The sequence below is a fragment of the Mirounga angustirostris genome, unplaced genomic scaffold, assembly GCF_029215605.1.
Source record: "Mirounga angustirostris isolate CCGP_5_RB_7025 unplaced genomic scaffold, mMirAng1.0.hap1 SCAF_4, whole genome shotgun sequence".
In the NCBI taxonomy this organism is placed as follows: Eukaryota; Metazoa; Chordata; class Mammalia; order Carnivora; family Phocidae; genus Mirounga; species Mirounga angustirostris.
This window is the reverse complement of record NW_026991712.1, coordinates 166,689,153-166,715,404: the sequence shown is the minus strand read 5'-3', so window position 1 is coordinate 166,715,404 and position 26,252 is coordinate 166,689,153. Positions and strand designations below refer to the sequence as shown.

The window sequence follows — 26,252 nt, the reverse complement described above, 5'->3', positions numbered from 1 at the left end:
CTTATTCTCAAAGAATTGTGGTTGTTTTTAACTGTCTGGAGGCTCCCTGAAGGATGAACTTAAAGGGTCTGACTTTATTTTGCCTAACTTGGAACTCTGCCAGGGCAGAGGCATTTGTCTAAAACATTTAAAGGCAAATGCATTAGCCTCTGTTGTCTGGGGCCAGGGATGACAGTTGGGGCAAACTGTAGACAAACCAAAAAGCTTGGGAGGAAAGATGGGTAATGACACAATTTGGAGAAAAAGGGCTTTGAAAAGCTGACGTATTCCTAGGACTCTAGAAGGCCATTTGCATGCCCGTGTCTGGCACACGCTCAGAAAAGACCTGAAAAGGCCCTAAGCTCTACTCTCGCTGACCTGAATGGGCCATGCACAAGCAGGAAGTGAAGGCTAACACAAAGCTGTAAACTGCCTGGTAAAGGCAGACCTACCACACACACAGAGTGAATCTGCAAAGATTGGGGAGAGGTTTTTTTTTTTTTTCTACAAGTTATTAAGAAAATCTGTCAAATCATTAGTGAGCCACCAAGCTAATAAAACAGAGATTTCAGTGGCTACACATGGCAAATAATACAGATTTTACAAAATTAGTTCAGAAAATTCACTTAATAGGGGTGCCTGGGTGGCTCAGTTGGTTGTGTGGCTGACTCCTGGTTTCGGCTCAGGACATGGTCTCAGGGTCCTGGGATTGAGCCCCCTGTCGGGCTCTGCACTTAGCGGGGAGTCTGCTTGAGATTCTCTCTCTTCTTTCTCTGCCTCTCCCCCTGCTCATGGTTTCTCTAATAATAAATAAATCTTAAAAAAAAAAAAGAAAAAGAGGGCGCCTGGGTGGCTCAGTCATTAAGCGTCTGCCTTCGGCTCAGGTCATGATCCTGGGGTCCCGGGATTGAGTCCCACATCGGGCTCCCTGCTCAGCAGGAAGCCTGCTTCTCCCTCTCCCACTCCCCCTGCTTGTGTTCCTGCTCTCGCTCTCTCTGTCAAATAAATAAAATCTTTAAAAAAAAAAAAAGGAAAGAAAAAGAAAATTCACTAAACAGCTACACCACCAATGCAGCAACAACAAACCCTTGGGGAGAATCTAATTTCCACAGTTACCACATTATAATATTCAAATGTCCAGTTTTTAACAAGAAATTATGACGTATGAAAAGAAGCAAAAAAGTATGGCCCATACAGAAGAATAAAACAGAAGAAAAAAAGAAATTAAGTCTTTTCAAAAAATGATGATGGGACACCTGGATAACCAGAAAAATGAAGGCAGACCTTTATTTCATACCATATGGAAAAATGTACTCCATGTAGATCAAAGACCTAAATGTAAAAGTTAAAACTATGAAATTCTTAGAAGAAAACACAGGGGTAAATCTTCATAGCCTTGGATTTGGCAATGAATTACTAGATATGACACCAAAAGCACAAGTGACCAAAGAAAAAATAGATAAACTGATCTTCATAAAAATTAGAAACTTTTGTACGTCAAAGGATAGTGTCAAGAAAATGAGATGAGGGGCGCCTGGGTGGCTCAGATGGTTAAGCGTCTGCCTTCAGCTCAGGTGATGATCCTGGGGTCCTGGGATCGAGCCCCGCATCGGGCTCCTGGCTTGGCGGGGAGCCTGCTTCTCCCTCTCCCTCTGCCTCTCCCCCTGCTCATGCTCTCTCTCTCTCTGTATCTCTGTGTCTCAAATGAATAAAAAAAAAAAGAAAGAAAGAAAAAGAAAATGAGATGAGAAGATAACCAACAGTGGGAGAAATACTTGCAAATCATGTACCTGCTAAAGATCTAGTATCCAGAATAAAAAACCCATAGTTCAACAACAATGTTACAAATAGCCCAATAAATGGGCAAAGGCCCTGATAAAACATTTCTTTTCAGGAGGTATAAGCATGAGAAAAGATGCTCAGCATCATAAATCATTTGGGAAATGCAAATCAAAACAATGATTTGAGATTGCTTCACACTCACTAGGATGGTTATAATTACCAAAACAAAACAAAACAAAAAAGGAACCAGAAACTAATGAATGATGGTGAGAGAAAATTGGAACCCTTGAACATCACTGGTAGGAATATAAAATGATGTGGCTGCTGTGGAAAAGCCTGATGTTCCCCAAAAAGTTAAAGTAGAATTACCATCTGACCCAGCAATCCTGCTCCTAGATATATACCCAAGAGAAATGAAACAAAAACTTGTGCACCAATCTTTGTAGCAGTGTTAAAAAGGAATAAAGTATTAATACATATTACAACAAGGGTGAAGCCTGAAAACATTAAGCTGAGTGAAAGAAACTGAACACAAAAAGGCCACTTATTATATGATTCTATTTATATGAAACGTCCAGGGGCTGGAAGGTAGGGAAAAAATACTGACTGCTAAATGCGTATGGGGTTTTTCTTTTTTGCCCTCCTTACCTTTGTCAGTCCCCATCTCCCTACAATGGGCTGCTCCCATCCTTTTCTAATTTTTATGGGGGGTTCTGTGGTATTGGATCATGGTGATGAGCACAGACAGTGAATGTGCTCATCTGTGAATGTACTAAGAGCCACTGACTTGTACACATTTTAAAATGGTTAAAATGGTAAAATTTATTAAATTTTATGTTATGTGAATTTTACCCCAATTAAAAAAAATATATAGAAGAAAATGTCCCATATAGAAAGGGTTGGTTCATAAACACAGATGTACTGAGGGGATTATATTCTGGGTCATAGTATAAAATGCATTGCTTAATGCAAATTGTGATTTAAAAAATGTTTAAAAGTTACTATGTTTAGGCCATCTAGTTTAATCCCAACTTTTATGGATGAACAAACTAAAGCGCAAAGCCTGAACTAACTTGATGAAAAACACCCAGCAGGTCAACAGCAAAACAATGACTAGAATTTAGTACTGATTCCATTACATTCATGTTGAATTTACTAAAATGTGTGTTAATTTCTTATAATTACTAAATATATGCTTGTTTTAAAAAATTAACACTATTTTCAATGGCTGATTTATTAACAATAGAAAATAAAGATTAGGTACAACAACTCTAGAACCCTATACTCTAAACAATTAGGCTCTATTTAAAAAAAAAAAACTTATATAACATGGATCTACATTGGGCACCTGGGTGGCTCAGTCGTTAAGCATCCGCCTTCGGCTCAGGTCATGATCCCGGAGTCCCGGGATCGAGTCCCACATCGGGCTCCCTGCTCCGCGGGAAGCCTGCTTCTCCCTCTCCCACTCCCCCTGCTTGTGTTCCTGCTCTCGCTATCTCTCTCTCTGTCAAATAAATAAAATATTAAAAAACAAACAAACAAAAAAACCCATGGATCTACATTTAAAAAAAATTTTTTTTAAGTTTATTTTTAGTAATCTCTACATCCAACATGGGGCTCAAACTCACAACCCCGATATCAAGATCTTGCACAAGATGTGCAAGAGTCCCATGCTCTCATGATTGAGCCAGCCATGTGCCCCTAAAAGATTTTATTTTTAAGTAATCTCTATACCCAATGGGGGGCTTGAACTTACAACCCCGAGATCAGGAGTTGCATGCTCCACTGACTAAGCCAGCCAGGCACCCCCGAGTCAGATATTTTAGAATATTAGTTCCAGAAAACCATCATTTTTAAAAGATTATTTTACTCTGAAATACAAAAAAGTTGGAAGTAAGAGAGAACATTTTTGTTGCCTGAATCATTTGAGAATTGCTGACCTAATACTCCATCACTCCTAAATACTTGAGTGTGTTTGTCCTATAAAGATATATATATTAGGGGCGCCTGGGTGGCTCAGTTGCTTAAGCGTCTACCTCTGGCTCCAGTCATGATCTTGGGGTCATGGGATCAAACCCCGCATCGGGCTTCCCACTCAGTGGGGAGTCTGCTTCTCCTTCTCCCTCTGCCGCTCCCCCCCTCCCCAACCCAGCTCATGCACTCTCTCTCTCAAATAAGTAAATAAAATCTTTGGGGCGCCTGGGTGGCTCAGTTGGTTAAGTGACTGCCTTCGGCTCAGGTCATGGTTCCAGGGTCCTGGGATTGAGTCCCACATTGGGCTCCCTGCTCAGCGGGAAGCCTGCTTCTCCCTTGTCCTCTGCCCTTTCACCCCACTCATGCTCTCTCTCGCTCTCTTTCTCTCAAAAAATAAACAAAATCTTAAGATAATCCTATATAATCTTAACCAATCAGAATGAAGAAATTAACACCAACACATTACTACCATCCAATCCTCAGATCTCATTCAAGTTTCACCACTTGAACCAGTATGTCTTTTATTGCAAAGAGATTCAGTTCAGATCATGTGTTGAATTTAGGAATCATATTTCTTTAGCCTCCTTCAGCCTGGAAGAGTGTCTCAGACTTTTCCTGACCTTGATGCTTCTCAAAATTACAGAACAGTTATTTTGTAGAATGTCCCTCAGTTTGGGTTTGTCTGATGTTTCCTCATGATTAGAATCAAATTATGCCTCTTTGGCAGGAATTTCACTGGAGTGATGCTGCATTTTCATTGTATTTTATTGAGTGGCTCAGGATTTTGATTTGTCCCATCATGGATAATGTTCAGTTTGAGCATTTGATTAAGATGTTCTTTTGACAAGCATTCTTGCACAAGATGTTCCAGGTTCATCTTGTATTTTCCCTGCCCAGTCCTAAAATAAGGAGTCCTGGTTTCTTTAGTGGAAAATGGTGTTTAAAGACTAAGATGTGCACAGGAGATGTGCTCATTGCTATTGGGGTATTGTTCCTAAACCCTCTCAGTGGACAGTTGCCAATATATGCACACACACACCTGTAAGCATACATTTACATCTATTGTTTTTTCTATACCTACCTGTTTATATGTTGAATGTCATGCATTCACACTGACACTTCCAGTTCAAAGCCAACAACACAAGATGCATTTTAGTTCTCTCTCCTGTATTGGTAACTCCTTTCTCTGCCTCCTGTTATACTTATTATACTTACCTGATCAAGCTTCCTGTATGTAATCATCTCCCACATCCTTTTCTACCCTTCTCCTGCATGGATGTCTTCCTTTCCCTGTTTGAACTGTGATTCCCATTCCCTATGTGGACCCTTTCCTCACCTCATTTGGGTTATCCCTTTGTATGAATGCCCCCTTCACTCTGCTCTGGCTCTAATATCCCTCTCCAGGCTGCCTTTCCTCAGGAATGCTAGCCTCAGACTCCCTACCTAAATTGTTCCCACCCCATGTGGACACTCTCAGCTCAAGCTCTGACACCCATACTTTCTCCCCCACCAATGTGTAGATGACCCTTTTACCCTGCTAGGGCATTGACTCTTCATGTTGGCCTGCTCCCCCCTCCAAATCCCCATACTGGACTACCTACTCTGTGTCATATGGATGCCATCCTTACCCTTGTCAGTTCCCATCTCCCTACAGTGGACTGCTCTCATCCTGCATGGATGCTCTCCTCACCTCACTTGGGCCCTGACACTCCACTTTGGGCCACGATGGGTGGTGTGTTCAAGCCCCAGGGTGGGTATAGAGATTACTTAAATAAATAAATAAATATTAAAAAAAAAAATACTGGGGCACCTGGGTGGCTCAGTCATTAGGTCTCTGCCTTCGGCTCAGGTCATGATCTCAGGGTCCTGGAATCGAGCCCCGCATCAGGCTCTCTGCTCCGCAGGAAGCCTGCTTCTCCCTCTCCCACTCCCCCTGCTTGTGTTCCCTCTCTATCTGTGTCTCTCTCTGTCAAATAAATAAATAAAATCTTTAAAAAAAAAAATTAAAAAAAAAAAGACTTACTATAAAGCTATAGTAATCAAGACAGTGTGGTATTGGAGAAAGAATACATCAATGGAAGAGGATAGAGCCCAGAAATAGACCCCCATAAATACAGTCAACTGATCTTTGACAAAGGAGCAAAGGCAACGGAGCAAATGAATTTCTTCAACCAATGGCACTGGAACAACTGGACATCCACAAGCAAAAAACATGCATCTAGACACAGATCTTGCACCTTTCACAAAAATTAACTCAAAATGGATCACACATCTAAATGTTAAGTACAACTTCTAGAAGGTAACAGAAGAAAACACAGATGACCTTGGGTATGGCAATGACTTTTTAGATACAACACCAAAGGCACAATCCATGAAAGAAATAAATGATAAACTGGACTTCATTAAAACTAAAAACTTCTGCCTGCAAAAGACAATGTCAAGAGAATGAGAAGATAAACCACAAGACAGGGAGAAAATATTTGTGTATCTGATAAGGGACTATTATCCAAAATGTACAAAGAACTCTTAAAACTCAACAATAAGAAAACAAACAACATGATTAAAAAATGAGCTAAAGAGGCGCCTGGGTGGCTCAGTCAGTTAAGCATCTGCCTTCGGCTCGGGTTGTGATCTCAGGGTCCTGGGATCAAACCCCATGTTGGGCTCCCTGCTCAGTGGGGAGCCTGCTTCTCCCTCTCCCTCTGCCTGCCGCTCCCCCTGCTTGTGCTCTCTCCCTCTTCCTCTCTCTGACAAATAAATAAATAAATAAAATCTTAAAAAAAAAAAAAAATGAGCTAAAATCTTAAGACACCTCACCAAAGAAGATACATAGATGACAAAAAGATGAAGAGATGCTTCACATCATATGTCATCAGGAAAATGTAAATTAAACAAACAGTGAGGTACTACTATATACCTATTAGAGAAGCCAAAATCTGAAGCACTGACACCACCAAATGAGGATGTGGAGTAACAGGGATTCTCATTCTTGCTGGTGGGAATGCAAAATGGTACAGCTACTTTGGAAGACAGATTCGTGGTTTCTTTTTTCTTTAAGATTTTATTTTTAAGTAATCACTACACCCAACGCAGGGCTCAAACTTACAACCCCAAGGGGTGCCTGGGAGGCTCAGTCGGTTAAGCAGCTGCCTTCAGCTCAGGTCATGATCTCAGGGTCCTGGGATCTAGCCCCACACCAGGCTTTCTGCTCAGCGGGGAGTCTGCTTCTCCCTCCCTCCCTGCTTATTCTCTGTCTCAAATAAATAAATATAATCTTTAAAAACAAACAAAAAAACCAAAAAACCTACAACCCCGGGATCAAGAGTTGCATAGTCCATCAACTGAGCCAGCCAGGCACCCAGATCGGTGGTCTCTAAAAACTAAATATGCTCTTACCATATGATCTAGCAATCGTAGTCCTCAGTATTTACTCAAGAGAGTTGAAAAACTTAGGTCCACACAAAACTCCCACATGGATGTTTATAGCAACTTTATTCATAATTGCCAACTCTGGGAAGCAACCGAGATGTCCTTTAGTAGTGAATGGATAAATAAACTGTGGTACATCCAGACGATGGAATATTACTTGGCACTAAAAACAAATGAGCTACCAAGCCACGGAAAGACGTGGAAGAATCTTTTTTTTTTTTTTTTAAAGGAGATAGGAGTTTATTGAATACACTGCAAGGTAACTGTGGGCAGGACAGCAGAGGAGAGGCTGTCTGCAAGACATGAAAGAATCTTAAAATGCATATCACCAAGTAAAAGAAACCAATCTTAAAAGGCAAAACTATGGAGACAGTTAAAAGATCAGTGGTTGTCAGGGGTGGAAGGGATGAATAGAAGGAGCACAGAGGATTTTTAGGGCAGCAAAAATACTCTGTTTGATACCACTGTGATGGATACATGTCATTATATGTTTGTCCCAAACCACAGAATGTGTAACATTAAATGTGAACCCTAATATAAACTATGGGCTTGGGTGATTATGATGTGTCAATTTAGGTTTATCAACTGTAAAAGAATATACCACTCTGGTGGGGATCATGGGAGAGGCTGTGCCTGTGTGGGGGCAGTGGGTATATGGGAAATCTCTGTATTTTCCCCTCAATTTTGCTGTGAACCTAAAACTGCTCTAAAAAAAAAGTCTTAATTTAAAAACAAAAATTCTCATTCTAGACCTACTGAACTAGAATCTGGGTTTTTTTTTTTTTTTTTTTTAAGATTTTATTTATTTGTCAGAGAGACAGCGAGAGAGAGCATAAGCAGGGGGAGCGGCAGGCAGAGGGAGAAGCAGGCTCCCTGCTGAGCAAGGAGCCTGATGTGGGACTCGATCCCAGGACCTTGGGATCATGACCTGAGCTGAAGGCAGATGCTTAACCGACTGAGTCACCCAGGCATCCCGAATCTGGGTTTTTTTTTTTTTTTTTTTAAGATTTTATTTATTTATTTGACAGAGAGAGAGAGAGAGAGAGAGACAGAGAGAGAGAGACAACGAGAGAGGGAACACAAGCAGGGGCAGAGGGAGAGGGAGAAGCAGGCTTCCCGCGGAGCTGGGAGCCTGATGTGGGGCTCGATCCCAGGACCCTGGGATCGTGACCTGAGCCAAAGGCAGACGCTTAATGACTGAGCCACCCAGCTGCCCCAAATCTGGGTATTTTTAACAGGTTCTTCAGGTAGTCTGACATGAAGACAAGTTGGAAATCACTGGACTAAATGACCCTGTTACTAAACCATATACTGATCTTTTCATATAGTGACTATACTTTTACAACAGCTTTGTAAGACATGTATATTACTGTCACTGTTCTAAAGACTGAGAAACAGTATCAGAAAAGTGAACTGCCTGAGATCACATAATTACGTTAACAGCTCAGTCAAGAATCCAACTCAGCTGGTCCATTTCATTCCAAGTCACAATGGTTCAACATGGTTCTAACATTCTACAAGATACTTAAAAATACTGTTATTTAAAAAGACCTCATTTTTTGGGGGTGCCTGGGTGGCCCAGTTGGTTGAGTGTCTGACTGTTGGTTTCGGCTCAGGTCATGATCTCAGGGTTGTGAGACTGAGCCCTGTGTTGGGCTCCACATGCAGCATGGGGTCTGCTTGTCTCTCTCCCTCCCAATCTGCGCCCCCCACACCCCCGCCACTCGCTCGCTCCCTAAAAAAAAAAAAAAAAAGACCTCTGTTTTGGGAAATGACTGTTAAAACAAAGTTGTGGAGAGGAGGCTACGCCATAGGTGGAAGGCAAAATAAGTTCACATTATGGAACCTCAGAAACTGCAACATACAGACGGACAACACCCACCTTAACTGTCCCGTCATCGCTGCCAGTGCAGACAAGCTGGGGGCCCCTCCTGGCTGGATAACAGGAATTCACAAAGGAAGTGTGTCCTTTCAGCCTTTTAACCCTCTCGCCTGTTTCACTATCCCACACTGCCACAGTTTTATCTGTGGATGCGGAGAAGAGCATACTACAAGAAGAAGAACAAAAACCAAGTAAGTGAAGATGAACAATAACCATCCATCCTCCCCACTTGCCAAAGTGTGCCAAACTCTTTAAGGCCACTGACACGTTGTACTCTTGACAGTCCGACACATGATGCAGGCATGCCTCACCCTACCTACCAAAATCCTACTGGTTCTCTGACCGGGTTACGAGGTCTACCCCATGAAAATGTAAATAAATGTCCTTCTGTCAGTCCCCATGATATATTCCAACCTAATACAGTAGTTTTCTCAATATCTTCCTCCTTGATAGATGCTTTAGACACTTTCCCATCTGGAAATGTTTAATCACTCCCTGCTACAGAGGGAAGACAGACTGTGGCAATTCCTGACCCAGTGACTCAGTAACTTTAACCCTTTCTCTAAAATTCAAAGTTTTTATTTCATCTCTGAAAAGGATTTTTTTTTTAAGTTTTATTATTTAAGTAATCTCTACACCCAACAAGGGGCTTAAACTCATGACCCTGAGCTCAAGAATCACATGCTCCTAGGACTGAGCCAGCTGGGTGCCCCTGACAATGATTTCTAAGTTATAATTGATTTTATAAGGCTATCTTTACTCAAATTTTAACAGGAAAAATGTATACAAGGCTATGTACCAGTTGATTCAGGGACCTTATCATTTTATAGAGATCAGAGGTATAAAATAATGAATGTTTACTGAAATACCTATTAGGACTAATTAACTTTGTATAATCACATTTCTATATTACATATAGTTACTGTAATTCATTATGCGATCATTAAAATATTTATGATAAATGTATGTTATAAACAACGATATATTAGGTGAATGTTAAAGGAAAAAAGCAGCAGAAAAGATCATACGTGGGCCTCTAATGTACATGTAAAACCAAACAGCTTTAAGTAGGAAAAAAACTTGAGAAAAATGTATCAAAATATTAACAGTGATTATCTTTGGAATGGTAGGAATATGGGTTATTTTTTTATTTATATGTTTTTGAGTTTCTCAAAATAAATATTTTATTGCTTGTATAGTAAAAATAGCTGATTTCTGCATATAAAATTACATTTTGTTTTACGTCTTAAAGAAACAAATTTGCCTGGCTGCTGATGTTAGATGATAGAGATGTATTTACAAATGCATACGTGGAACAAGAAATTGGGTTGATAGTGATAGGATAATAAAGTAGCTGCCCAAAATGTGGTAGTGTTTGACAGCAATGTCTCCTGAGAGAAAACTTAAGGATGAAATGTGAAAGGATGCCAAGAAAAATTAGTATGAGAAGCAGCTGTCATTCCATTATTCAGCCTACTTACTCACCTGCCATCAGTGTTATAATGCAGCTCCATCACTGCCCCACTGTGTCCCTTCAATGTAGCATAGTTATCACAGTCACCATAGACATTCCACAACACTGTTAGGAAGACAGGGGTTCTGTGATCATTACTACACAAAAGAAAACTCATCATCAGCCATAGAAAAGGTACTTAAAAATTTACCACAACAGTTTTGAGATTATACTCCCTTGGAACACTATTGGCTCTACTGACTGGACCAATTTTCCTGACACTAAAAATAAAAATAGTGCAATATTTTCATATTTCGTAAGGCTGAAAAAATTAGTTAATAGATATAATTTTGGGGGGTGCCTGGGTAGCTCAGTCAGCTAAGCATCTGCCTTTTACTCAGTTCATGATCCTGGGGTCCTGGGATTAAAACCCACGTCGGGTTCCCCACTCAGTGGGGAGTCTGCTTCTCCCTCTGCCCTTCCCCATCCGTGCTCTCTCTCTCTCTCAAATAATAAAAGCTTTAAAAAAAATAGATATATTTTTTTAAATCTTAAGATTTTTGCTGTAATGTTAAAAAAGTTGGTACTCACTACTACATGTTGGTTGAGTATAAAGAGACTGCAAAATGACAGCACTTACAGAAAACCCAGGAAGCTGAAACTGACTTGAAGGTCACATGGCAATGACTTTATACTACATTTACTCATTCCACATGTACCATATACCTGTAACATGCCAGGTGCTAGGATAAAATGGGATAAATGAATAGACACAGTTCCTGTCCCCAGGGAACCTGGTCTAGCAAGGAATGAACTTTAATGAGTGTTACTAAGGAGCACCTCTATATATAATAAGGCAAAGAAACATAGTAATTATTTTTCGGTTGATAAACTGTTTTTTGTTTGATGAAATAAGCTTATCGATTCAAGGATGTTCTGCAAAGACTGTAAGTCTTCCAGATGCTTGGCCACTGTTAAGCTTAAGGATCAGAGAACTAGAACACCTAAATCAAGACAGCAAAGACAACTATCATCCACCCGGAGGTCCAGACTTATAAGCAAACAGCTAAATGACTCACTTCATTTCACAATGCAACAAACGATGCCAGAATAAAAGGCAGTCAGATGCTCCTGATATCTTTTCTCTTGCTTTTTCTCACGACTCTTCTAAAATAATTTTTTTTCAATTTATTTCTCAAAAGTGGGTATTGCCAACTAGCAGCTGAGAATCGGGATGCAGACCTTTTTTTTTTTAAGATTTTATTTTTAAGTAATCTCTACACCCAACATGGGGCTTGAACACACAACCCCAAGATCAAGAGTTGTATGCTCTACTGACTGAGCCAGCCAGGCACCACTTGGATACAGATCCTAATGATCTACAAGTAAATTATCCAAGTGAGTTGCCACTTTAGGGTCCTCCCCACCCTTCTTTCCCATATGCTAGGATTCTATAAGTGTATCAAGATGAAGGCCTCACATCTTTGGGAAAAGGAAAAGCTATTTCTCTCCTCATTATTCCATTAACTCAGTATGCCTAGATCTCCGTCCGGCTACATCAGCTCAAGATTTGTCTCCATCAGGAAGATATTCTCAAAGTACGGCAACTCACTTTCCAACTAGTAACATAATCCCTTCTGTATTTACCACATGGACCTTGAGGTCTATATCCAAGATCATTCAACATTCTTATTATACTCTTTTAGCATGTTAGCTATGTAGCTTGTGATATGACCAATTCAGACTGATACCTTCTGTGGCATTAAAGGTTTTTTAGCAGAGAGCAATTACTCCAACTTCAAAAACCCATCTCTTACATATCAGTCGATCAAATCCTGCAGATGCTAGGGTGGATCCATTGGGGTGAAACTTGCAGCAGTACACTTCCCCTTCATGTCCTGAGAGCAGCATGATTGGGGCCTGAAGGGAGGAACACCTTGGAGGTCCCTAAATAAAAGACAGAAGTACAGGGTAGTCACTACAGACAGGCAAAGGAGGATGCAAAAGACATGGGAAACAATAACTGAGTAGACTTCCCCTGATTTAGAGAATGGCAACTCTTCTCATATTAACTTATGCCTCTAATTTAATCCCCTCCTGCTGAAGTGTCCAGTGTCTACCTGTTTACTAACTACTCCCTCACTTTCCTCCTGTCCCATATCCAACATTTTTTTTTTAAAGATTTTATTTATTTAATTGAGAGAGAGAACACGAGAGGGGGGGAGGGTCAGAGGGAGAAGCAGATTCCCTGCTGAGCAGGGAGCCCGATACAGGACTCAATCCTGGGACTCCAGGATCATGACCTGAGCCGAAGGCAGTCGCTTAACCAACTGAGCCACCCGGGCGCCCCCCCATAGCCAACTCTGAATTGCTCAAACATGTTAAGCTCATTTCTGTCTGAGGATCTTCACATTTGTTGTTGCTCCTGACCAGAATCCTCTTCCCTTGATCTTCCCGTGTTTAGCTCCTTCCAATGTTTCCTCTTCAGAAAGTCTTTCCTTGATCACTCAAACTCAAGCAGCACCACATCTCCCCTCTGTATTCCATTAATCCTACTGTACTTCTTCATAGTACTTACCACTACCTGAAATTACCTTCCTTATGTATTTGTTTACACATTTTGTTCTTTTTCCCTGGTAGAAAAGCAGCCTTGTGAGTGCAGGGACTCTGCTTGTGTCATTCAACACTGTTTTCCCAGTCTCTAGCTCATTTAATGAATGACTGAACTGTGCTTCCCAACCACCCTGCAGGGTACATATTACCCAGGAAAGTAGTTTTGATTATGGTCTCGATACTAAGCCTAGGCTTGGACAATTCAATAAAACTACTTTTCAGAGAGAAGGACTGGTACACTATCAATAGTCCCCAAATGTTTTTAGTAGTTTCCAGTTTACTCATTTATTTAAAAAAATATTATGTGCCAGGCACTCTTCTAGGCACTGGAAAAATAGTACTGAACAAAATAAACAATGGAGTTTGTGTTCTAGTGGAAAGGAGGAAGAGGAGAGAGGGAGAAAGAAAACAAATAAAACATACAGTGGGTGGTAGGTGCTATAGAGAAAAAAAAGCAATGTGGATTAATGCATATGGGGTATTGCAACTTAAAACAGGGTTGTCAGGAAAGCCCTCACTGAAAAAATGATATCTGAACAAAGATTTGGAGGAGCTGAGTGTGTAAACCATGTGGATATTTTGAAGAAGAGCATTCTGGTAGAATGCAGCAAATGCAAAGGCTTTCAGGCAAGAGCATGGAAGCCAGCGAGACTAGAGCAGGGTTAGCAATGGAAAATAGGTAGATCTGAGAGGTAAAGGGAAAACAAGCAAAAGATGGTAAGGATTTTGGTTTAACTCTGGGTGAAGTGGAAAGCCATCGAAAGTTTTCAGCAGAGGGTAACGTGATCTGACCTTTAGCAAGATTCTCTGGCCGCTGGACTGAGAAAAGACTGATCACACAAGAGCAGAAACAGGACTACCAGTTAGGACCTCACTATAATAATGCCAGATGAGAAAACAATGGCTTAGACCAGGAGTTAGTGATGGAAGTGGCACAAGGGTAGCAATTTGGTATATATTTTGAGGACAGTGCCAGCAGGATTTGCTCACCGGCTGGTGGAAAGGTTGAGAGAGGAGACACATGTATTTCTTGATCTGAGCCTAATAGCACAGGAAGAGAGATGTGATCATCACCTCCATCTTACAAGAAAAGCAGTTAAGAGCATGGATTCGGGTTTAAAATATCTTTCTATCATTTACCAGGAAGAGTTTACAAAACACTACACTCAGAGTTCCTAACTCTTAGGCTGTTACCAAGATTAATGGAGTTTTCATACACAAAGCCCTTAGTACAGGGACTCAATGAATGTTAGCAATTGTTCGGTTGTTGTTAATAACAGTACTAGGGCTGAGAAAAAAAGGGGAGAGCAACTTGTCCAAAGTCCCAAAGCGAGCGGGTCTCATTCATTTCCTTCCGCCCCTCATTCATTCATTCTTTCATTCATTCATCCATCCGTTCTACAGACTTTTCTGAATGTTTATTCTACGCGCGATCCCTGGGGAAGATTAAGTATGAAAAAGCCCTGTTACCAGTTTTGAGTTCAAGGTCTTTAACTTCGATTCTAACGCCACCTCACAGGGTGGTCGAGACGCTGAAAACGGGCGTCCTACCGGGGAACGAATGGGGCATCCGCGGGGGTGTCGACCGCTTTCACAGTACTTCCCTACTTTAACTGCAGATAGCTATTCGCGTTCCCTCTCCGCAGTGTGGGATCACCGGGTGCTAGGCTCTCAGAGAGGAAGATGAGCCGAGGGCCGAAAGCCGCCGGCTACTTCACTTACCGCTTGCAGCAAAGCGCCCGGCGCCGTCTGCTGCTGCCCCGCTCCGGGGCCCGACCCCGCCGCTCCCAACAGCAACTCATGCCGCTGCCGCTTGACTGGGACCAGTGGCAACTCTGGGCCTTTGCGCTTTTGCTGCTCTATCATGGCGGCAACCCCTCTCCTCAGCGCCGCCACTGACCGCGCCGACACCCTCAGGCAGCGCGCGATTGGTTCCAAATTAGTTCTTCCCCTAGTACTTCCGGCTTGGAGAAACCAATCGTTTTCCAGTAGTTCCCCTCTGAACCGCCCCCTGACTGCTCTTCTTTTATTGGTCAGCTCTCCTAGCGTCACGAGAGTACTGTGCCAGGATTGGTGGGTGTAGCCGGAGTCCCACCTAGGCGCGCTGTGTCTTGTGGGTGGGAGCGCTGTCTGGTTTTGGCGTTTCGCGCAATGCTGCGGCGGGGAGACCCGGAGCTGACACAGAGTAAGTGGAGGGAAGGTCGTGGGTGGGTGGCTGAGGCATCTGGAGGCAGCGCCTTGGTTGTGTGGCCTGAGCCTGGCCCTTCTCAGTTGAAGGTTTTCAGGGGGCAGAGGCGGACCCCGAGGTCCCAGCGCCGGCACGTAGCAGCCTAGGTTCCCCTTCTCGGCTGGAGCAGAGCGTTGGGGTCTCTGCGGCCGTCTGAGGCCCTCGACCGCTGACTTGTTCGTCCAGCATCTGCCGTGTCCAGCCCTGTGCCTGTGCCGGACGCCCCCAGGGAGGAAAGTCTTGGCTCCCAGCTCCACCAGGCTCCCCTCTGGCTGAGGAGGCCGACTTGTTTCTGCCACTGATGGTGCAGCCTTTTACTAGGGCCTGCTCTGTGCCTCGGAGAGAGACAGAGATGAGAGGAATATCCGACTCCTGCTTCTCCAGAGCACGGTCTTTTGAGAAATTTGGATTCATACTTGGGAACTAGGTCTTCTCCTTAATCGTCCAATTGGTATTTATTGGAAAGAGCCTTGAGGATACATTGTGAACCAAAGATGGTCCGTGACCTCAGGGGTTTGAGTCCGGGAGGGCAAACATGTTACTCGGCGATCTCAAAGAACTGTGAAATACGTGCTGCCTAGGAGAGGTGCCTGATGCTATGAGTGCCTGAAATAAGCAAAAAGGCATCTGTGAGGAAAAGATGCCTGAATTGATACCTGAAGGAAGAATTCTAATTACTTGGGTCAAGGGAGGAAGGCAGAATATTCCATATAGAACAGCATGTGCAGGGGCCCTGTGGCAAATGGGAAGAAAATGACTAAAAGGCAAAAAGAGGCCACTGTGGCCAGTGCAGAGGGAATGAAGGAGAGTCTGGTACAGTTTGCAGCTGGAGGTGGGTAGAGGTGCAGGACTTCTACTTCATGACTGATGAGAAACCACTGGGTTTTTTTGTTGTTGTGGGAGAGAGCCGTGTGGGGGGAGAGGTGGCTGTTCAGTCTCAGTAGCATGAACAGATTGGAGGAGAGACAGATGCAGATAGACCACTTAGGTGAGAGATATTAGCAGTGAGGACTGAGGTATTGGTACAACTGCAGAGAACTGGACAGATTCTAGAGATAAAGAGGTAAAATCAGTAGAACTTAGTGATGGATTGGATTCAGGGAGTGAAAGAGAAATCAAACAGAACTCCTAGGTTTCTGGCTATGGGGTAGTTCTTTTTTTGGAAGGGGAAGGGAGAGGTCATTCATGACATCCAGGAGGCAGTTTGAAATACAGCTTTGGAACTCAGAGATGTTTTGGAAAATATTTAGTTGGGCGTAATTTGCATATAGGGGATAATTGAGCCATAGGTGTGGGTAAGATCAACTAAGAGAACCTTGAGTGGTCCCAACATGTAATGGCCAAGAACAGGAGCAGGAGTCCACAAGAGAAACAGAAGAGCTAGAGTGGAGGACCAGAGGAATGTTGTCTCAGCAGCAGGAAATGGTCTGTGTTAGAAAATCCTGGAATTTAAATATCATGAGAATTGAAAAATGTCTCTCGGCTTTATCTTTGTGGAGCTTATGGTGTCCTTCATGAGAATTGGTGTGGTGGGACCAGAAGCCAGATATAAGGCAAAGATTCAGAGAAGGAAATGGATGGAGGCAGTGAATCTAGAGTATTTTTCATACATATGATTGTAAAGGAGAGGAGAGGATGTGGAAGCTGAAGGAGATGAGAGGTCACCAAGGACTCAGTTGAGAGGGTGATGGAGAAATTGAAAACACAGGAGAGAAATTGGGTCATTGCTGAGAGCATGGGAATGGATGGGGATCCAAACTACAGTTAGAACAATCTTAGGAAGATGGAAATGAAGGAAGTTTCTCCAGGTAATAGAAAGGAAGAATAAAATGAGGGCAATAGATACAGGTTGTTTGTGTGTTTTGTACTGGTAAAATGAGTTCCTTTCTCATGGCTTTTGTTTTTTTTGGAAAGTATGTGATGGGATCATATACTTAGAATAAGAGGAGGTCAGAGATTTGAGAAGATTGTAGAAAGTGTGAAAGTCATTGTAGATTGTTGGAGAATGAATAGACCAGAGAAATGTAGAATTGTCTTGCAGAATTAAGGGCCCATTTGAGGTTGGAGATCATATATATTTTTTTTTTCTAGCAACATCAGGATATTCAGTGTAGGCATGGAGAAAACATATCCAGGTATGGTGAGGACTGGTGATTTGACTTGCTCAGCACACTTTTCCACCTCTTAATGTGCCTTCTCTTACTGAAAAGTTTGGAATGCTAAAAATGATTTCCTAGGCTCCTTTGCACTTAAGGTGAGAATTGAATTTGGAACTGAGTTAGATGTGGAGACAAAGAGGGTGAGAGCCATCCAGTTTTGCTGGCAAGTATCATAGCAGAGGCAGTGGATTTCTTTAGTCATCAACTTGCTGGTTAAGTGACTTTCTGCAATGATAGCCATAACTTTCTTGATCATGGGAAAGACTTATTTTGTGGGTTAAGACTTGTTCCCATAAGTTCCAAGAGAGCCTTCTCCTGTAGCCCTTCAAGTAATTTTGTAAGCCATATAATACTTGGCAATAACTCTCTTTCTGCTTAACTTAGCTAGCATGGGTTCTGTTGTCTGCAGCTATACTCCATTCATGCCAGAAAGGTGAGATGTAAACACATGGGGTTAAAGGGAGGCCAGGGTATTATTGAAATGATGGGCTATGGAATCCAAGCTGGAGAGGGCTAATAGGTTGGAAGAAAGTAGAGTTCAATAGATTAGGGTTCTAATGAGGTCAAAGAACAGTATTCTCTGCTATAGGACTTCCATTTATCCTTAAAGTCATCCTATTCGGTTGTCACCTCTTAAACTTCCCTGTGTCCTCCAAATCCTTGCTCTCTCTTGTTTTCTCAGCACTTGAACCTAGCCACTATTTTAGCACTGATAACACTGCATTGTAATTGGTTACCATTATCCCTACCAGAGTAGGAAGTCTTTGAGAGATAGGGACTGTGTTGAAAGAGGTGGTTTAGTGGCATGTGTGTGGCCCTCAGAATGGCCTAATATTTGTCTCTTTCTAGCTATGACTTTTGGGCAAGTTACTTCATTTCCGTAAACAGGGATATCTACTTCATAGAATTGTTTTAAGGATTGAAAGGTTTATGAAGTGTCTAGCACGGGACCTGGCATAAGCATCAGTAAATGTGCTGAATTGATGAGTTAACTAACATTTTAAAATAGGATAAAATGAAGTACTTCAGTATCTGGTTATAAATTACAACGTGCCTTACGCTGTGCTAGACGCTGGAGATTTGGGGGGGGAGGGATATAATAATGTGTAACAAGTGATAATGTAATGCTTAGAAGAATTTCACAATCTAGAAAGGGAAGAAAAAATGTTCATTGGATTTGAATCTCATCTCCATCATTCATAGTTTTGTAATCTTAAGCAAATTACTTAGCTTCTCTCATGTCTTAGTTTCTTCATCTATAGAATGGCAATGATGATTGCTTATCTTGTAGCATGGTCAAAAAAAGAATTAGTTAAACCATAAGAGACTCTTAATGTCAGGAAACAAACTGAGCGTTGCTGGAGTGGAGGGGGGTGGGATGGGGTGGCTGGGTGATGGACATTGGGGAGGGTATGTGCTATGGTGAGCGCTATGAATTGTGTAAGACTGATGAATTACAGACCTGTACCCTTGAAACAAATAATACATTATATGTTAATAATAAAAAAAGAGGGGTGCCTGGTGGCTCAGTCGTTAAGCGTCTGCCGTCGGCTCAGGTCATGATCCTAGGGTTCTGGGATCAAGCCCCACATCGGGCTCCCTCTCGGCAGGAAGTCCGCTTCTCTCTCTCCCTCTGCCCCTGCTTGTGTTCCCTTTCTCTCTGTGTCTCTCTCTGTCAAATAAATAAAATCTTTTAATAAAAAATAAATTTAAAAAATTTTAAAAAATGAATTAGTTAAGACAAGTAAAGCTTTAGGTTAACGCATGGCCAATAAACACTCAAATACTAGCTGTTGTTATCAGAGGTCTTGGAGGGGACCTCCAGGATTATTGATTTTAACAACAGTATGGGATAGGAGAGTACTGGTCATGGGGTCTAGTGCCAACGTGGTTAACTGTAAGCAGCCTTTGTCAAGTAACTTGACTTCTGTTAGCCTCATTTTCAGTTAGATAAAAGTAATGGGCTAAGTGAACTCCATTAATTCCTTTTCAGCTTTCACATTTTATGAGACCATTTTTGTGTGTGGTGTGGGGTTTTGTTTTTTGTTTTTTTCATTTTACTATTCTTTCTCTTTCCTGCTTTTGGACATTTTCTCAATTGATCCATGACTGAAGTTCAAAAGGAATAATCATCTATCTAAGATAGTCATTCTAGTAATTTGGTGGGAAGGAGGAAGTTTGGCTACTAGTCTCCCACCTTCTGATCTGACCAATATATTGGGCAGAACTCATTTCCTCTGCATTCTTTAGGCCAGAATGCTTTCTCCCCTTTTTTCTCTACCTGTGTTTGGCACATATTGAGGCTCTATTCACTCATTCAAAACAAAACAAAACAAAACAAAAAACAACTTTGAGTACCTACTGTATACCAGACACTGGGAACAGAAAACCAAATAAGAAATGGTCCTTGGTTACATGTTTGGATGAATGAATCCAGACCCAGCTCATTACCTCCTCCATGAATGATGCCCTTAAGATGATGACTCCTCTTTGGAATCTCAAATGTTGGGACTTAGTTTGTGTTAGAAATTCTTAAAAGATTTAGATATGCACTGCAAATTCTTTTTGAGGCAGTGTAGAATAGTGGTTGAGAATGCAGCCTCTGGAGTCATTATTCTTTTTTTCTTCTTTTAAAGATTTTATTTATTTATTTGACAGAGAGAGATAGCGAGAGCAGGAACACAGGCAGGGGGAGTGGGAGAGGGAGAAGCAGGCTTCCCGCCGAGCAGGGAGCCCAACGTGGGGCTCCATCCCAGGACCCTGGGATCATGACCTGAGCCGAAGGCAGATGCTTAACGACTGAGCCACCCAGGTGCCCCTGGAGTCATTATTCTGTCTTTGCTCATATCCCAGTATTTTTACTTTTCAATGGATTCTGCTCGCAATTCTTATACACAGGTTAAAGATAAATTAGAATTCTTTTAACTCTCAGCGTTCTATCCAGTTAGTATTTTTCTGTAGCAACCACAACAAATCTAAATCCAAACAAGCTTAAATACGACAAAAACCATGGCCAGATCAGTAAGGTGACACATGAAATGAAGTTCCAAAAGTGCTTTAAGTATCTTACCAATTTAATATTGTTCTATGGACTTCTCATTGCTTGAGAGAAGGGAGAGCAGGGTTTTGTTTGTTTGTTTCTTTTTCAGTTGCATGCATATTAAAAACAGCTTTGAAGCAATCACAAAATTGTGGAGGTACAGTACAAATAACATTTTTTAATGAATCATTTGAGACTTAAGTTGTTGACTGGATGCCCCATCATCCCTGAATACTTTAGTTTTCCTATAAACAAGGACATTCTCTTATACAACCACAATATAACTAGTATAATCAGAAAGTTAACATTGCATTACTACCTCTAGTCTCCAGGCCCTGCTTCTCCATTCTTGGGCACTGATTCATCATTCTGGACAGCCCAATATATAGATGCCATCATTACTCTGCTCCTTTCTACACTGGGTTGCTCTTCTTTGCAAATTTTCTCCTCACCCAACATAGGCTCTGACCTCACTATGGGCCACCATTCCTCTGCTACACCTCTCATTCCCACAGTATACTTTTCTTGCTCTGTCCCTTGCTTTGGGAAGTGGGTGGCTAGTAACTGGGTCCGTGTTGCCTCCCTACCTATTCTGTTGTTGTTTAAAACATTCAAGGAAAACGAAGCACTTAAGGAATTTATTCTGTTTCTAGAATTATTGCAAAGCAACTCCAAATGATGTACCTCAATCCTTGTCAGTTTACTTGCTCTTTGAAGTCTACAGATGTGGTCCTATTTGACTGGACTTTATCTATCTCAATGTTTTATAAACTTTTTAAAACAGCAGGACTCTTCTTTCCAAATGAACTCTTACACAGAAGCTTAATAGGTAAATTGGATCAAAACAGAATACATTGTTATTGAAAGTAGGCCCTCCTCCTATAACCTCCACTCCTCTTTGCTACCATGGCCCACCCTAAGGCTGGGAAGGCAGGTGGGAATCAGCAATAATTAATCACTACTTAATTACTGAAGAGAGGCTGCTAGCTTCACAACTGCTCTGGGCGGGACCTCCCTCGACTCTGGTTTCTTTGGGAGTGTTCTCCCCCTACCTTTGGTATGGAGTCTCACCTCTGGTTCGTTGGCCTCACGCCCTACTTCTTTGGCCTTCTTGAACCCTGTGGTCCCTAGATATTTCAGAATTGAATGTTTAAAAATAAACTTGCGGTGGGGGCACCTGGGTGGCTCAGTCAGTTAAGCATCCAACTCTCGGTTGCAGCTCAGGTCATGATCTCATGGGTCATGAGATGGAGTCCTGCTTCCGGGCTCCGAGCTCAGCAGGGAGTCTGCTTGAAGATTCTCTCCCTCTGCCCCTCCCCCCACACGTGCATGTGCTTTCTCTCTCAAATAAATAAATATTTTAAAAAACCAAACTCGGGTTAACTGAGAAGCTTCTGAATAACCACCATAGAACTCTAGGATTCTTTTTTTTCCCCTAAGATTTTATTTATTAGAGAGAGTGAGAGAGAGCAAGAGCATGAGCACACACAGCGAGGGAGTGAGGGAAGCAGACTCCCAACTGAGCAGGGAGCCTGATGCGGGGCTTGATCTCAGGACCCTGGGATCATGACCTGACCCAAAGGCAGACACTTACCCAACTGAGCTACCCAGGTGCCCCCAGAACTCTAGGTTTCTACAGAACATAATTTGAAAGAAAATTTTAAGTTCCATTTTTTAAAATGGCAACCCTCTACTTTCCTGAAATTGTAAACCTGTTACTGTTGTATTTTAGGATTTCCCTCAACAATGCATACCGCTTTCCTTCCTGAAGAATTGCATAGGGTTTCTCAGGGTACTGTTCTATGGAAGGAGCCAATAGGAGAGCTTTAAGTTAGTGGTCATACACTTACCACAGCAGAAATCTGTAAGAATCAGCTTAAGATTGTTCTGCTTTTATTGCTCCTTCCATGACCTTTGTGTAGAAGGAACAGATGATAGACTTAGGTGTCCCAATTTAGGTGTCCTAGCTGCTGTGGCCTGTATGGATTCTATACTTCACTAGTGTAGTGTTCCAAGAGCTGGAGGAATTAAGGTCTCTTGATAGAGCCACTGGCCTCAGGTCAATAACCTTTGTTCTAGGATGTGAGGTGGGAAATGCTAGTCAGAGGGAGGGAAGATTGGAGATGAGCCTGCATAGCTGGGAAGTGGAAGAGGCAGGATCTAATCAGGCTGTGATACTTGAATTTAACCTGTTTATTAGCCATTTCTCGAGAACTGACCAATCTGCCTCCATTCTATGTACTATTAGTAAAGTAAGAAAAACCACCTGTGGCTGATCTAAGCCAAAAAGCACAAGTTTATTATAAGGATATGAAGTTGTCTTACAGAACTCAAGGACAAGGATGTAGGAACCTGGGGATGATACTGGAACCAGGATTTGGAAAACTGATAGGATTTTCTCTCATTTCTGTTTTAAGTGAGGCAGTTCAGTTAATGGATGGTCTTGTAGATCAGGAAGACTTTCCAAAACTAGGACCTGAAGTCATATGAAGGTGAGGGGGTTGAATAGAGAAGAAAGTATTTGGTTATGAAAATCTAAGGAAAATAGAGTTTCAAATCTTACTGCCGGAAAGTGTAATTGGGAGGAAAAAGAGAACTGAGGGCAGAACCATTAGATTTATCTTTATGTAGCATTGATTTATCCAGCAGAGTAAAGTGGCATGGTTAAGAGCCACTAGACTGCTAGTTCCCTCTGTTTAAAATAGGAGACTGAGGGGCGCCTGGGTGTCTCAGTTGGTTAAGCGACTGACTTCGGCTCAGGTCGTGATCCTGGAGTCCTGGGATTGAACCCCACATTGGGCTCCCTGCTCAGCAGGGAGTCTGCTTCTCCCTCTGACCCTCCCCCCTCTGATGCTCTCTCTCTCTCTCATTCTCCCTCTCTCGAATAAATAAATAAAATCTTCAAACAAACAAACAAAAAAACCCAGGAGACTGAGCAAGAGTATCTGTAAGGTCTCTTCCAACTCCAAAGCTGTAAGACTCGCTACTTAGGCAAGCATCAATCAGCATCATCCAGGAGGGAGCTTGTGGAAATGTACAATCTAAGGCACCACCTCAGACTTATTGAATTATAGTCTGCATTTTAACATGATTCATAAATAGTTGAGTAAATTTGGTGCATCCAAGAATGGATTATTATGTGGGCATTAAGAAAAAGAGGTGTAGAGGCACCTGGGTGGTGCATTTGGTTAAGTGTCCAACTCTTGGTTTTGACTCAGGTTGTAATCTCAGGGTCGTGAGATTGAGCCCCACATTGGACTCCACACTCATTGTGGAGTCTGCTTAAGACTCTCTCCTCTCGGGGAGGCTGGGTGGCTCAGTCGGTTAAGCGTCTGCCTTCAGCTCAGGTCATTATCCCAGGGTCCTGGGATTGAGTCCCACGTCGGGCTCCCTGCTCCCCTTCTCCCTCTGCCTGCTGCCACCCTGCTTGTGCTCTCTATCTCTGTGTCAAATAAATAAAAAATCTTAAAAAAAAAAAAAAAGACTCCTCTCTCTGTCCCTCCCCCTTGTGTGCACATGTGCCCTCTCTCCTCTAAAATTAAATAAATCTTAAAAAAAGGTGTATGTGTATGAATTATTAAAATATATAAGAAAATGGCTGTTAAATAATGGTTAATAATTTTATGATTCTGTTAAAAAACCTGTATGTGAAAAGGTTTTAAAGAATATAAATAAAATTGAATTATGGATGATATTTTCTTTATTATGAATGTATTGTCTGAACTTTTAAAATGAGCATGTGTGTTTTTAATTTTATAAGGAAAAAAGTAAGCTATTCTCTCTTTTTGAAGTTACTTCAGATTAACACCTAGCATAGTGGTTAAAAGCAGGGACTCTGGTGTCAGCCAGAGTTTGACTCCACTATTTCCTAGCTTTTTGACATGTCTAGAATTTGACCTCTGGAAGCCTTGGTTTTCTCATTTATATAAGAATACAATCTACATCTTAAGAGTTTTGAGGATTAAATGAGATACTGGCTGTCTAGTGTTTAGCACAGTATCTGGACATAGTAAATTCTTTTTTTTTTTTTTTAATGTTTTATTTATTTATTCATGAGAGAGAGAGGCAGAGGCAGAGGGAGAAGCAGTCTCCCCGGGACTCGATCCCAGGACCCTGGGATCATGATCTGAGCCGAAGGCAGACGCTTAACCATCTGAGCCAGCCCGGCACCCCAGGACATAGTAAATTCTTGATAAATGTTAGCTCTTATTACTATTATTATTCCCTTCTTAAAAATTCAGTTTCACACACACATCTCAAAAGCAGCCTTCCTTTGACAAAAGAATAGTAACAGTAGCAATTAGAAAAGAAAAAACAAAACAGACGAATGGCCTTGGGTAAGTATCAAATTGAAAAAAAAAAAAAAAGATCAAAGTTTCCACAACTCCTCATGATCACAGTGGGCAAAAGAGATGTGGATAAAAGTGCATGGTGTTAAATCTAATGCTATTATTCTGTAGAGATTAGCTGTGGATTATGTGTACATTTCTTCTTTAATGCAGATGGCTTTCATATTGTTGTCTGTCTTATTTCTTTGTGATAGGACACTTGAATTAGCTTCAGCAGAAGAGAAATGGAGGAGCCATAGAACGTTAAGGATGAATTCAGGAAGACCCGAGACCATGGAGAACTTGCCTGCTCTCTATACTATTTTCCAAGGAGAGGTATACTCTTTTGGACTTAAAAACTTACCATTTGTGGGGCGCCTGGGTGGCTCAGATGGTTAAGCGTCTGCCTTCGGCTCGGGTCATGATCCCAGGGTCCTGGGATCGAGTCCCGCATCGGGCTCCCTGCTCCTTGGGAGTCTGCTTCTCCCTCTGCCTCTGCCTCTCTCTCTCTCTGACTTTCATGAATAAATAAATAAAACATTTAAAAAAAAAAACAACAAAAAACCTTACCATTTGTGTTAAGAATAGTTGGGGGGTGGAAAGCAGCTGGGTTTGGAGCTCCTGTCCACTTGAGAATATGTGGAGCATCACAGTTCAAACAGGAAGGACTAGTGGAGCATCTGGCTACTATTTGTACCTCCTCTAAGCTCCAGACTCCTAACTGCATACTTGACATCTTCATTTGGGTACCTCACAGCATGTCTAATTTATGTTTTAAACTGAATTTTTTCTTTGCTTTCCTTTTTTTTTTTTTTTAAAGAAATTTATTTTTAAAGTAATCTCTACACTTAACGTGGGGCTGGGGCTCAGACTCATGACCCCAAGATCAAGAGTCAGATGCTACACTGCCTGAGCCAGCAGGCGCCCCTGAATTTTTTATTTTCTAACCAAATCTGTTCTTTTAGTCTTTCCCATCTTAGCAGATGGAACCACTATCCTTCCAGGTACCCATGCTAAATGTCTGGGCATCATCCTTCATTTCTCCTCTTGATTTGATCTTGATTTTCCCTCTCACTCCAGTCCATCAGCAAGTTGTACTATTGCTACGTCCCAGATATATCTCTTGAATGTATACTTCTTTATCCCTGTGGCACTCCATTAATTCAAGCTCTCCATTTCTTGCTTGGCCACTGGGGTCTCTATGTCTATTGTAGTCCCTCTTCAATCTGTTCTTTCTATTGCAGCCAGAATAACATCTAAAAAACAGATTGAACATGTTGCTTTCTCACAGTTCTTCTAGGCTTTTCATTATACTTGAATTCATTCAAACTCGTTTTCATGAGCTCTACATGACTTGGCTTCTGCCTATCCAGACTGTATGGTTTT

At 41.9% G+C, this 26,252-nt stretch overlaps 2 protein-coding genes across 4 annotated transcripts in view; one reads left to right on the top strand and one right to left on the bottom strand.

The window, feature by feature from the left end:
* The window catches only part of SNRNP40 (small nuclear ribonucleoprotein U5 subunit 40), a 33,030-nt gene extending 17,995 nt beyond the window's left edge, over positions 1–15,035 (bottom strand). Inside the window, exons 1-4 of one of the 2 annotated variants that reach the window (XM_045898239.2) lie at positions 14,835–15,035; positions 12,317–12,446; positions 10,532–10,625; positions 9,047–9,212 (exon numbers count right to left, since the gene is read on the bottom strand). In XM_045898239.2, coding sequence (XP_045754195.1) covers positions 9,047–9,212; positions 10,532–10,625; positions 12,317–12,446; positions 14,835–14,978 — 534 coding nt within the window. In that variant the 5' untranslated portion in view covers positions 14,979–15,035. The remainder of the gene's footprint in view (positions 1–9,046; positions 9,213–10,531; positions 10,626–12,316; positions 12,447–14,834) is intronic. The other variant, XM_064589595.1, reaches the window with a different exon arrangement.
* A 123-nt stretch (positions 15,036–15,158) lies between these two features.
* The window catches only part of ZCCHC17 (zinc finger CCHC-type containing 17), a 64,091-nt gene continuing 52,997 nt past the window's right edge, over positions 15,159–26,252 (top strand). Inside the window, exons 1-2 of one of the 2 annotated variants that reach the window (XM_045898237.2) lie at positions 15,159–15,297; positions 25,082–25,202. In XM_045898237.2, the coding sequence (XP_045754193.1) occupies positions 25,137–25,202 (66 nt within the window). In that variant the 5' untranslated portion in view covers positions 15,159–15,297; positions 25,082–25,136. Of the gene's footprint in view, positions 15,298–25,081; positions 25,203–26,252 lie in introns of those variants that run through there. The other variant, XM_064589596.1, reaches the window with a different exon arrangement.